A 14,036-nucleotide genomic window follows, 5' to 3' on the forward strand; every position below is an offset into this window, starting at 1 on the left:
CAAAAAATGTTTTCATAGCATACTGAAAAAAACTCATGAATATAGCTGCACGTGAACAACAAAACTTGCTCACTTAGAAAAATCTTTTAAACAATTTCTCGTTCTCCTGAAAACAGCGGTATGAAAAAACCCCCTTGTTTTTGCTCTATTGCATAAATTCTTCAAAACTTAAACCACTTCACGATTTTACACATGTTCCGTTTCTCGCCTGAATATTAACACCATGAAAATTGATTAAAGACACTTTTCCTTCAAAACTCCTCTCCGAGTCGTAAAAGACAGCGCCCGAATACAATTCAGAATCTTTTTCTGTCTTCCGTTCAATAGCAAAATTTCAAACAACGGACAGTAAATTTTTGCCAGTTGTCAAACAAGCAGTTTCAACTAAATTTGCTTGCAGTTTGAACTAAGTTTCTTTGAACTAAATTTCCAAGCTCTCTTAGTCTGTACTATCCTTAGAAATCTTGCGCGGAAATAAAGACAAATGAGTCGCAACCGGAAAAAGGTGTTTAGAAAATAATCTAAATACCACCACAATATTATAACCTTAGACGATGACAATAAAACGCAATCATGCCACGCCGTTCAATGTTGTTTTGCTGTATGAGAAATTAATTAAACTACAATGGCCAACCAAATTGACCTACCAAATTAAAAGAATACAAAAAAACGACAGAAAGTTCCTGAAGTTAAAGGAGTTCATATTCAAGTAAGGCAAGACTTCCTCGATCATTTGCAACTCTTTATGAGTACCCTATATGAATATATTTAACATTACTCCCATTACCCCCTTATCTTACATCGTTTTACCCCCTAAAGTTACCCCCTAATCTTACATCTTTTTTAGGGGTAATTTTTAGGGGACAAAGTCCAAAAATCCCCCATTACTCCCCCATTACTTCCCTAATCTTACATCGTTTCACCCCCATAGACAATTACCCCAACTTTTACATCAAATTGTGGGTATCAAGGGGGGTGTATTTTCAACACGGGACCTTAGACGATGACTTGCTTTGCTGTCTGAGAATTTAAATGACCTACATTGACCTACCAATTTGACCCATCAAATTAATCAAATACAAAAAAACAACGAGAGATAGTTCTTGAGGTTGAAAGAGTTCATACTCAAGTGAGGCAAGACTTCCTCGATGATTTGCAGCTCCTCCTTTGGTTCCACCTCCTCTCTGTTGAAGAATCTCCCCCCGTTCCACTCCTCTTCCGCCCAGCATCTCTGTTGTTGGTTTTTCCTCTGCATAGAGACATAGTGTAGTTACTCCGTTCTCTTTGGTTCTGTAAAATATGACCCAATATTGCGTCATCATTTATTCGAGACAAGGGAACAACATATTAATGGAGGCTACTGTTTTCTAGATATTTTTATCCTATTTATGTTGACAGAAATTTATAGAGTAATATACTTTTCTTCATTGTGAACAACTCTCCGACAAGCAGCAGAAAATATGCGGATTTAAGTTAAGAAAAATGACTACCAAAACTTTGTTTGTTTAAAAAATTGAAGTCAGGATTATTTATTATCAGGGCAGAGACTTTGGAAAAAATGCTCCTACTGTTTGAGAAGGAAATTGTGTGAAGTAACATCTGGTCCCTGGAACTTGAAGTGAGTCACGTGACCCATCTGGCCTCCACCTTTTATCTTGACTTCTCCTACACCATTGTTTTTAACATTCACGTGGTGGGACTTGGCACCTGAGGATCCACTGGGTAGGAAACCTGAATAACAAAATTTTGCAGATTTATTTCATTATACAATTACAACAATGAAAAGTGATGAAAGAAGCGCCGGAAAAGTTAAAACCCAGAATGTTCGAACCCCGAATCTTTGCAGCAGCTCTAACAGCTTGATTTGAAAGATGATAGCAGTTTTTATCTCGAGGACTTAATGCAATATATTAGCTTCAAAAACTTACCAATATGTCACTTTTTTGTCAGTCAAAATTTGAAAACTAGAAAAAAATAGCATTTTTAGCACCTAACAGTTTATATCGCAGAATTATTAGAGGTCATATGGATTCCCATCTATTCCAAATTACATGTTAGAAGCAATGAAATCAACGGACGAGTCGGGGGTTTTCTTGCAAATTCTTTAAGGAAACCGATAAACTGCTGTGATGAAAAAAACATTCAACGCAAAATCTTAAACGTTTGGGCGGTGAATTTTTCTTCACTGAATTTGCCGTACGTATATCAAATTTGGCTGGGCTCTTACAGATCACACAATACAGGATCTCTTTATGTATGCCAGTCAAATTTGACAAAAGATATAACAAATCGAAGGCAAAGATATATGCCTAAGACCTGTCTGTGCTATAAGTCTCAATTTAAAATAGTTGGGGGGCTGAAAGTATTTAATTTATAAAAGAGTAAGTATAAAATTACAGCTTACTAATTGCCAGTTGTGTAGTGGTGAAATGCAGGTGAGCTGCTGGGCGATCGTTCACTTGGGTGTTTCTTCAGTTATGTTAATTGTCGAAAAAGAAAGTTATAAAATTAAATCTGGAACTATTCGTCTAAGTTATTAAACAATTTTGTTCGACTATTTTTTTGTTAAAGTGAAGTTAAATTTTGAGAAAAATGAAAGCAGTTGTCTGCTGCTTGCTTCTGGGAGTGATTTCTGTCTCTCTAATTTTATTCAGTCCCACTTCGCTGAGAGAAACAATTAATTCCTCTCAGCTCCGTTTGGGCCGATAGGGAGCGAATCACAAACTCACGTTCATAGTGAGGTGCTTCTTAATTTTCCTATTGGCCGAGAAGGCAAGAGAATTAACTCTTTTTTATCTCACGGAGAAATTATTGAAACTCCAAAAAATAATAAAAATCTAAAAAGCTGAGAGCATCAATTATTGATTTCGTAGGCGCCTGTTTTCTGCTTTTCCCCTCTTCTAAAACCGCAACAATTATGGTTTTCTTGGGGGCTTTTTATGAGACTCTATTGTCTTTTACCCTGAAGCAATCTGCTTCATTTTATTGAACTTGGGGGGAAAGATCTGCATTGCAACTGTCAAAAGCAGAAGTAATTTAAATCAAAAGAAACTGTGGTTTTACAGGCCGCCTACGTTCAACAACGTACATTTTCTATCCTGGATATAAGCGAGGAGATCCAGGCCTAAGGTTGTGTTATTTAAATAAGTCGAACTGAGTTGTTTAAATACTTGTGTACTGGTAGTCTTAACAAGCGTTAGTTCGTTTAGCGCGCGGCGAAAGAATGGTTAATTAGCGCCTAAATACGTTCGCTCTAATGCGGGATTAATTATCCGTTCATTTGTAACGGCTCTCGTAATACTACAGCTCACCCCGATTTTTAAGATAGAAAAGAAAATGATTAAAAAGAAAGAAATATATTGCATCGTATATAATTTTATTGCGCTTGAGACATATAAATGAGTTACTACAAGTTCAGACAGTTATGAAATTAATCGCAAAGGGTGACAATGGTATGCTATAAAATTAATCGCAAAGGGCGATAATGTTGTGCTGTATTATTCAAAAAATTCTGGGGGCAAAATGACTGGGCTTGGTACTGGACTGTTTCCGTCGTCCATGATATCAACAACTTCCACTACTTCATCTCCATCTTCATGCTTTTCTGTATTTGATAGTTCCTTGATTATCCTTTTTTGTTTTCGGTTCTTCTTCTTGAGTTTCGTCAATTCAGTGTTGAGTTGCTGTACTGTTTCAACCAGTTTTTTGTTCTCCACTCCTAAATTCTGATTGGCTGTAGTGATTTCTAAATGCTTTCTTGCATACACTTTGTTAATTTCTTTAACATTACTTTCCTCCGTTTTTTTTACTTGCTGGGAGACGATGTACTGCCTCCGCCAATAGTCATCGCTTGTTACTTTCTCCTTTTCACTGTTCTGCATTTGTAATCTTTCAAATCTAATTTGTAGCTCCTGCAATTCGGTTTCTTTAACAAATAACTCCTGTCGGAACTTGGAATTCTGCGAAATTAGTGAAGCTTGGGTGACTTCTTCGATGGCGTCCGCAGGCGTCGGGAAGGCAGTTAAGTGGGCATAGGGGAAGTTGACATACGAGTCCAGCTGATTGTTTCTGGCGAGGTAAGTGTTCTTTTGGGTATCTCTGTCTTTTATTCTCCAGACGTTTGTTGTTTCTGGTAATGAGAACTCTTTCAAAATAGGCAGGTTTTCAGTTTTCGCAAGAAATTCTTCGCCGGTTGAAATATTCTGAACCTTAACTTTGTCAGAGATTCTGAACTTATTGGCTTGCATTTTCAAAGTATACTTCAAGTTCGTCACAAATCTGGGGTTCATGGGATTTACAACGTTTTCCCTAATTTTCTGAATTTTCAAGCAATAGGGGATGTCCTTTCGCTCTTTGTCACTAATGAGGTCATCTATATTTGCCATTTTTCTTATCTTCTCTGCGTGACGGCTTTGTTGATTTCCTGGTGCTGGTCTTTTTCGATCGACTATCCAATTGTTTTGCGGATCATATTGACTCGAAGTTGATGGAGGTGCAATGGTTGTAGTAAATGGAGGCTTTGAGAAAATAGGAGGCTGGGAAGAAGGGGTTTGTGTTTGTTCTTGTTGTGTTGTTACTTGTTGATGTTGATTGGGGATTACTACGCTTGCGAGTGTGGGTCTGGTAGTCATTGTGAGTGTTTCCTTGTGGGTGATCTAAAATATTTTGATTTTGGTTAGCCTGTGTCATCAATATCACACATTATGGCTTCTTTTCAAGTTTGCAATTGTATTGCTAATATAAAATGTATTCTATTGTAGAAATGTTTTTGTAAGGTTTTGTTGCTAACTGCTTTACTTGATATTTATAATGCTAAATGCATTTGTTATTAAAGTTTGGTATAAAAGTTTTTGTTTTGCTAAATGCAAAGTTAACTTTAATAAAGGAGGGGGGGGGGGGGCAATAATAAAAAAATTTTTATACTTATGCCAGGCGGGCAGCCCTGGCACAAGTACGTCTTTCTCCGCTGCCCGGAGGTGTGGGTCTTGGGGCGTGCGTCACACTAACACGGCTGCAACGACCCGTGCAGCTGGGGAGACAACCTTGCTGAGTTGAAAGAAAGAAATTTTCCGGGTCATTTTTGGAATTTTCAGTTATCGTGTTAGTGTTCTGAATTATTTAGGTTCAAAAGCCAGGGGGCAGGCTGGAGAAAGCTGAGGTAACCCCTTCCCGAGGAAAAGTTAAAAGAGAGAGAAAAAAAGATCGTTTGTACTTGAATTCTTTTTGGTTTATTAGACAACGTCGTCTAAAGAAAATTTTTGCAAATGGGACATCTTGTCAGCTTATTTATGCACACTCGACAGAATCGGTGTTTGTCATGTTGGGAAAAATGTGGGTGTTTTGTTACTCCTAATTCTGTTTTCATTTTTTCGCATAAATTGCAATGAAAGTAGGATGTGATCAGGACGGGAAGACAAGGTCGAAGACAAATGGGACATTTAGGGTTTGGGTATCTTTTAAAAAGTGCCTTTCTGCAAGGAATACATACATAGTGAGGATTTTCTCTGGGAAATTGTTTATGCAGTTTTTCTACAATAACGTGTAATTTCTTGAAAACAATTGTTTCGCGTCTGCAGCATAAACAAATTAATGAGACCGGTTTGGATTCTATAGTATTGGTTTCTTTGTCAATTGTATTCATTTTTGAACGATTGTTGTTGGAAGGAATTATGGGACTTGCACGGTTGGAGCATTTGGTTGTCGATTATTTTGGGATTTTATTGTTTGGTCTATTACTAATATAATTATGAACATCAAAAAGTTGAAAGGAATACTTACAACTACGAGGAAAACGGTTAAAACGAAGGAGAAGGCTGCTGCAATAATCATAAGGGCCATTAATAAAAAATCAAGTAAAGTGGGGGTAAACATTTTGGATAGTTTGTGAACGTAGTTTTGAATTGAGGATTTTACCACGGGTTGTTTGGGTCAATTGTTTGTTTGCATAAAGGGCATTTAGTAGTTGTGCAAGTCATACACTGCAAACAAATTGATTTTTTAGGGTGTAGGTTTTTGAAGTGGCTGTGGCAAGTGGATAACTTTTTGATTTCTTGACAAGAATCACACTGGAAATAATGGCAATGACTGATTGTATAAATGGGAGTTACGCAAATGGGGCATTTAGGTTGGTTCCAATATTTAAATAATTCATTTCTACAGGGAATGCAAGCAAAATGGGGGGGCTGACCATTTGGGTTTTTGTGCAATTTTTTGAATTGACGGCAAGGGAGATAACAAACAGGGCTTTCAATTTTAGGGGTTGTATCAATTTGAGGTTGCTGAGACGATATTTTCAGAATGTTTCCCATTATAAGGACAAATCAGAAAGATCCGGGTATACGAGTTCTAATCCATGGTGTTCAAGTTCTTTGGGGATAGTTACATTTAAATCTGCAATAGCAAAAAAGAAATTCCAGTGTTTCTCGTTTGGATAAATGTAATAATGATTAATGGTACCGGTGCTTAAAAACATATAAGTTATCTTGATACATGCTTTATACTGTGTGAAACAAATATTGAACCATCTTTCTACTTTAACAATTTTAATTTTTTCCTTACTAATAAACAATATCATTTTAGTTTTAACAATTTGGAAAGAAATCAGGGGAAAAGAACAAATTGATCAGAAAAAAAAGGATAGAAAAAAATGAAGAAGAGGAAAGGAGAGAAAAAAAATTTTTTGTGGAGAGCAAGTTATGTAAAACAAATTACTTTACTGAAGAGCGCCCAAGTTGACTGGGAAGTGCTCTTCGATATCGATGAGTGCGAGAAAGAATTCCCAGTGCATCATTCCCATGGTGACTCGAGTAGAACCCTCACATCCACGTTCGTAGTCAGTATAATGTATGATTATAAAGGGCTTTATTTCTGCAGTGGGGGTTTCAATCAATGATCTCTCGAGGGATTCTTCTTTGACTAGTCGCTCACCAAAGTGGAACAGCATTATAGGAGATCTAAATTAAAAGGGATTTTGGAACCATTTAATGCTTGGGATATATTTATGAAGAATGTCCAATAGGGGGAAGATGGTGTTAAGATGATGGTTCCACCAGTCCAAGTGTTTAAATATTCGAAATGGAGTATTCGTTGTGGTATAACTCTGTTACTTTTTGTTCTCACGAATGATTTTTCAAAAAATTGAATTTGTATAAGGCAATTTTGTTATGAGAATATCATTGCTGTTTTTTAATTGTTAATTGTTTCCAATTCTTTAGTAATGAAATCGTTCTGAGAAGAATCACTTTTCGGCAATTCAAAATAAAGATTGTGAGGTACACAGTTTGGGTTTTCTAGAATAAAGAGGAAGAATTTCCAATGAACTGAAAGAGGATTAATACTTATTAAACAAATTTTTTCACTTTGGATTTCTTTGAGCGTTACTAGCATAGTAGGTACAGGAGTTGGGTATGCATCAAAAGATCGTTGAATTTTTTGTAACTCTACAAATTTATTGTTAACTGCAAATATCATAGTTTAGAATAATACCTAAGCAATGTAGATTGGATGTTGTACTTGAAATACCGAGTTCTCTTTGAATGCTAGAAAAATGGTGAATTCGGCGAACTGAGGATGAGTAATGAAAATAGTTAAAAGTCTGTAAATATTTGTCATGGGTTTTTTTTGCGAAAGTCATTATACTTATAGCGGAAACATAGTATACGGCTAATAGCTCAAAATTTTGGTTTCCGATTCTGATTTGTAAGTTTCTATTAGTTAAATGAATCATGTTGCTGATCTAGCTCATTTGGCAGACTATTAGGGTCGAATTGTGCTAAATACACGAAATAATTCCAATACAACGAATGAGAGGTTAAAATCACAGTATCGTTTTCCCAAGTTTCCCAAAACTCAAAATTTATAACGATTTGAGGGAAAATGTCTCCGTGATTTTCTTCAAAAGTTTTCTTTATTTGATAAATTGTAACGAGTCTATCTTGAAACAAAAAGTACATTAATGGAAGCGTTTTAGTTGTTAAATAACTTATTGTTCTTCATTTCAAAACTATGTATAAAAGTATGTAAATGTAAAAAAAGGATAAAAAAGGGTGTGTCAATTATTTCTGAAAAGAGGATTATTGACAACGATTGATATTTATAGATAATATATCAATCGGATTCACTGAAGCAAAATCGGAGTAGGGGAAGAGTGCAGGCAATAGTTAGATAGACATAGTTGCGATTACATAGTTGAAAATGGATTATAAGAAATAGAAAGCAAGAAAGGAATCCACACATGTCTCTTACAGGAAAAGTCAAAGTCTAATAATATTTTTCTTCAGACGCTTTGAAACAATTTTGTATTCGACTCCAATGTTTACAAAAGTAATTGTGTCATCAATCAGGGTTCTTAACAATGAGAAGTATTGAAAATTTGAATGCGGTACGTCCAAGTCTATAATGTCACTGAAGTAGAAAGATGCAACTCTAATAGTTACAGTAGTTTTTAAATCGGAAATATTTGATGATAATATTTGTCCGGTGTATTGTCCAAATCGAATGAATAAAGCGTTAGGCTGTTTTATGAATTTGGGTTGCATAGCATAGCATCCTTGAGGTGTACCTAAACAAGATATTGATTAACTTATAGAGTCTAATACAAATAATTTTTTTTTATTTTTGAGACAAATTATTTTTTAATGAAAAAGATGAGTTTTTTATTAACAGCTTTAAGGAGGTGCCACCACACTTCGAATGGTTGCATCATTTTGTGTTTGTGGTTGATGTGACGCCAGATTTGGGTATTCTACTTTATTATTTTCTGTATGACAATGCTCATCAATTTTATTTTCTCGAGGTTGATCCTCAACGCATTTGTAAGTTTTTTCTATTGTGCTGTAAGGTTGATAATTACTAAGCGGTAAAAAATGATTGTTGTTCTGCGGGGCCGACGGTTTGGTTTCGTTAGAGAATACCGGTGTAAAGAACGATAAGATACAAAGATTATATGTTGCTCCTAATAGAATTTTCCAAAAACCCATTGTTTTGTTGGATATTTTGTGGATTTCGAACGCTCTTATGATTGTTACGATTACATCAGTTAACAATTTTATGCACAAGAAACAAGCAAAATAAACTCCAATTTTTTCCAGATAAAAAGTGATGATTCCAAAAGTGCCTTTGAACTGGTCTGTAAAAAATGTAGGTGAAAGAAGAGAATCTAGATAAATTTGTCTGTTAATTCCCATTGCCGACGCATAGATATCTTTTTGAGAATAGTCTATGCTTCTTCCTTCTAGAACTTCTCTTGAAATTTTTGTCAAAACAGATTTTGAAGCTTCCGAAAGCAAGATATTGTCCCAAAACGATTTAAGCTGATTTGGTGTGTAAATTCCGGCACGCTGTGATTCGTAACCGGTAAATTTTGGAATAGAACTAATAACTCTTGAAGAGAATATTTTTGGCGGTTGTAAAGGAACAGGTGCTGGCATCAAATGGTATCATGAATTTTCATTATCAATATCTAATTGGTAGGCATTTTTGTAGCCTCCAACACAATCTACTTCGTTTGCAAAAGGGTAGGTTTGTCGAGTAATTGGGTCGACGAACATTGTCCTACCATCATAATGAATAGGAATCCTATCATAACACTGTTCAAGAACCTGAAGTGGTGAGTTTCGTTTTGGACAGTGGTACAGCCAACCTATGCTACCATCTGTGTCTAAGAACATCGAGCGGTTGCCGGTTAACATATATCCAGCTAAACGATTGTTTTGGATAGCCTGCATTAGTATCATTTGTTTTTGAGTTCGGTCAAGTTCGCATTGTTCTATGACCAAACCTTTCCATGCTTGTTTTATTTGCATGTAATTATGATATATGACAAAATCCATTTTTACCGCAAGGTTAAGATCATAGTCTAACTTGTCTTTGTCTAAGTGTTCCCATGCAACAAACCATTGTCGGATGTTCGGATCTGTTCATCTGAAGGCTTCCTATTAAACCCATTTACACTTAGGCTATTGTCAGGTTCAACACGAAGTTTATGAAGAAATTGTTGAGTTTTTGTTTTATAAGGTTTGCCAGTCTTCATATTAAATCCGCCTTTATAAGAAACATTTAAGGAATCTAAATTTGTTCTGTAAATAAATTCTGGTTTTCCACACACCTTTTCTTTTTCATCAATTACTCTAATTTTTATGTCCATTTCAGCAGGAGAATACGTTCCTGGTCCTTCATAGGGCGTCTCCGGTTTTTCATCACTCCCTATGAAATACTGTACGTTACCAAGTTCGTTTTCATGTTTTAGCATTTTTGCTTTTTGTGAAAACCTTTTAGTAACTGTACAATTTTCCGGTGCCTCCCAATTGTATGCAAAGGGGTCGAGTGATGTCGAATGACAACCTCCTTCTGAGAGGGCACAAGGAAGTTTTAGTCCTTGACTGTTATAGACAGTTCTGTCATTAAGATCAATATCGAGTACAGTTTCTTGCATCAGGGTTTCAAAAGAGAAGTGTTTAATTTGACCACGATTATCACATGATGTTGATGAATCACCTTCAAGATCAACTCCCTGGTTTTTATAGGAGACAGTTTCTTTTCCATGTTTTATGTCAATTTCCATGTCATCATCGTCAAATTCGGTAACAGTAATTTTTCCAGTTTTATTAGCATTTAGGCATTGTTCGGGTGAAACAATAAAATCGTATGTTATTATTGGAGCGTTGTGTACAATTGATGAATGGGAAAACATACCACAATTATAACGAATGAGCATTGCAGTGACTTTGCACATAAGAGCTTCAACAAAGGTCCGATAAGACCGTTGATAAAGTGTTACATGTGTATCAACCATCTGAATGTTTTCGGGTGTAATTTTGCAAGGAGAGACTTGTGTTAAAGCATACATTTTATTTTCTTTCATTTTAGAACAGTCATAATGAATGACCCTAAGTTTGTTAGATACGTCATTAATATCCTCAAAAGGAGGTCCAGTAGCTTTAATAACTATGGAAAGTGTACAAAAGTAGAAAAGACTTATAAGTAAATCAGAAAAATAGAGTTTTTCAAAACAGGATATCTGTTCATCCTGTTCTTTTTTAGCGCTTCAAGTCGGGAATTAAGGCTATGAGTTGTAGTAATAGGCACTGCCAGTAAATGTTGACTGGATTTATTGCAACCTAAAACAAAGTTAAGTAAATCCGGCTTGATAGCGTGATGGCGGCTTGGCCGAGCGAGTAGAAGTTCGCCTATTATTATTATTATTATTATTTTCTAAAGTTTGTAAATTAGAAGGTCCTTGTTCCGATGTATTAGGGCGGAGAGGACTTAAATTAGGGTCTAGAGGTATTCTAGAATTGTGCTGTGGGCAAGGAGTTGAACTTCTTGTTCGACTGCTGCTAGGCAGGTGTATTTGGACTGGAGGTGGGTTGTCACGACCACCTGAACTTGCTTCGTTGAATCCAGAATCGAAATTGATAGGTGTTCGGTCAGGGTCGAAGTTCTGCACAGGGGAGTCTCTTCGTATGAAATTATCCACGGGGAAATATTCGGTGTTAGTGGGGCTTTGGAAGGAGAATTTAGTCAAGGGACTGTTGAGTTTATTCATCTGACTTGTCATTAGATTATTATAAAATGTGTCACAATTATTTTTATCTATACCATACTCTAGGGTTAACTCTGGTATAGTTTCAGTAGCTGGGTAGTACTCGACTAGGTGGTTTCTATGAGCGACCTTCCTGGTGGCCGGGTTGCTATATAAAGTTAATTCATAGTTAACATTGGTTAGTTTTTTTTCTACAGTATAAGGTCCTGATCTTAGTTCATGTAGTTTTTTTGACTTTCCTAACCCAATTTGATGGTTTTCCATTAGAACTTTTTGTCCAACCTCAAGTGGCTTGCCTAATTTGTGTTTATTTCTATGTTTATATGCGCGGTTATTGTTTTCGAAGCTCTTTTTATAAGCGTTATTGTATATTTGTTTGAATTGGTTTTCTCGCATAAGCAACGAATTGTTAATAGTCGGTTTTAGAAGTTTGTCAATTTCGGTGTTTTTTGAAGTTTGCAAGGTATGCCTGTGAAGAGGCAGGTCTTTGCAAAACTCGGAAGAGCATGTGAGTTGTGAATTTCGTAGGAGTCCTAACTTAAGTGACAGAGGTATCTGTGTTTTTTGTCCGAACACAATTTCATAGGGTGAGATTCCAGTACTAGCATTTGGAACCGTGTTATGAGAAAAAGCAAATTTTGGTGCCAGTTCGTCCCATTTACCTCGAGCTTGTTCTAGAAAAATTCGGAAATGTGCTCCTAGATGTTTGTTTTGGATCTCGACTTTACCATTAGTCCAAGGCGCATAAGCAGTTCGAGGTGCGGGTGTTATACCTAATTCATGAATGTAACTCGCAAAATCTTGGTTCATGAATGCCGAACCCTTATCATAAACAAGTTTTTGTGGTATTCCAAAGGACAAGATGAACTTTTCTAAAGCTTTTTTGGTGTCTACTGCGTCTGTGGAACGTACAGGGTATACTTGAATGAAACGCGAAAATGAATCGACAATAACTAAACAATGGTGTTTACCGTTCGATGGAGGATTTAAAGGTCCTTTGTTATCAATATGGACCGTATGAAAGGGAATGGGACTGTATCAGTCCACTTTTCGAGAGGTGCTTCGTGGATGTCTCTCCGTTTTTGTTTGTTTTTTGGCATTCAAGGCAATCAGCAATTAGGTTTTCAATCCATTTATACATTCCGGGCCAATAAAAAAATCGTTTTACATTAGCAAGTGTTTTATCTAAACCTACATGACCTGACAGTTCACAATGAGCTAGCTGAAAAACTTTAAAGAACAATGACAGTGGTACACAAATTTTTAAGTATTCAATATCTGGTTCGTCTGTTTGTTGTTGAATACATAAGATGTTGCCTACAAAACTCAGTTTTTCAAAGTTATTAATGTATGACATTATGGCTTTAGATTGTCGGAATTCAATTTTCTTTTTATCTTTGTTATTGTTCGTTCTTGATTGACGAATTTGTTGTATTACTGAATCTTTTAATTGTTCTTGAGAAATTACTGATGTATTTAAATCAACTTCTTTAGAGAAGGTTGTCAGTTTATCAATGAGTTCTCTTGCATCTTGTATTTTTGTATTTTCGGGAAATTTTTTTGCTAATTCGGTTTTGTCTATACAAGTGCTATTTTTCACGAGAAAAACTTTATCATATTCTAGAGGGAATTTGTACTCCGAGTCTGTGGTATTAGTTTGATCAATGTAGAGTTTGTCAAACTCTAATTCCGATGACTGGTTCTCATTGAACAATTCAAATTCCGAAATTGGGTCAAAATTTTGTTCGGTTATCCCTTCATCAGGGTAGGAATCAATTTCTGTATAATGATCAGACGTTTCGTCTTCCTCCTGTTCTGATACAGGGGTTATTTCATGTTTGCGGTGACGCCTATAGTGCTTAATTGATGAACCATACGAGAAATCTTCCGAAATATTGTTTATTGAGCAAAGTCTGTTTTGATTATTGTCGTACTTTTGCTTTACCATTTTGTCATTTTTGAAAATGAATTTGTCGATACCCATTATGCTTTGTTTTAGGATTGGAAAAAAGTCATCTGCTGGTCCCTTTTCATTATCACGCAAAATGAAGTATTTTTCCTCGTTACCATGCTCGTCGTAAAAACTAATGTCTTTTGGTATCTTTTTGTGTTTAAGTTGATACTTGTCCAGATCTTTAAGTTTTACATTGCGACTTAGGATGTCGGGAAAAGCTAAGTTTTTTCCTTCAGTCCAAATAATTTTCAAGTTCTGGAATTGAGAAATTACTACCTGGTATCTAAAAAACCTGTGAGAGAGATTTCCTCTTCTACCCCATAGATACATTAAAGGCTTATGGTCTGTGTACACGTATACAGGATGGGGAGAACCAATTAGGTAATGCTCATAAATTTGTAATGCCGATATTACACGGCAAAGTTCGCGTGCTGTGGTACTCATTTTTTGTTCCTCTTTAGTGTAAATTCTAGAATTAAAAGACACTATTCGTTTCCCTTCTGGAAATTCTTGAACGAGAATTGAGCCTACTCCTATAGA

At 35.9% G+C, this 14,036-nt stretch overlaps 1 protein-coding gene across 1 annotated transcript in view; it reads right to left on the minus strand.

The window, feature by feature from the left end:
• LOC142346160 (uncharacterized) overlaps positions 1 to 14,036 on the minus strand; it is a 439,331-nt gene that overhangs the window by 127,094 nt on the left and 298,201 nt on the right. Inside the window, exons 19-20 of the mRNA XM_075398669.1 lie at positions 1,569 to 1,731; positions 1,126 to 1,290 (exon numbers count right to left, since the gene is read on the minus strand). Coding sequence (XP_075254784.1) covers positions 1,126 to 1,290; positions 1,569 to 1,731 — 328 coding nt within the window. The remainder of the gene's footprint in view (positions 1 to 1,125; positions 1,291 to 1,568; positions 1,732 to 14,036) is intronic.

This window comes from Convolutriloba macropyga, chromosome 9 (assembly GCF_964194025.1).
Source record: "Convolutriloba macropyga chromosome 9, txConMacr16.3, whole genome shotgun sequence".
Lineage (NCBI taxonomy): Eukaryota > Metazoa > Xenacoelomorpha > Acoela > Convolutidae > Convolutriloba > Convolutriloba macropyga.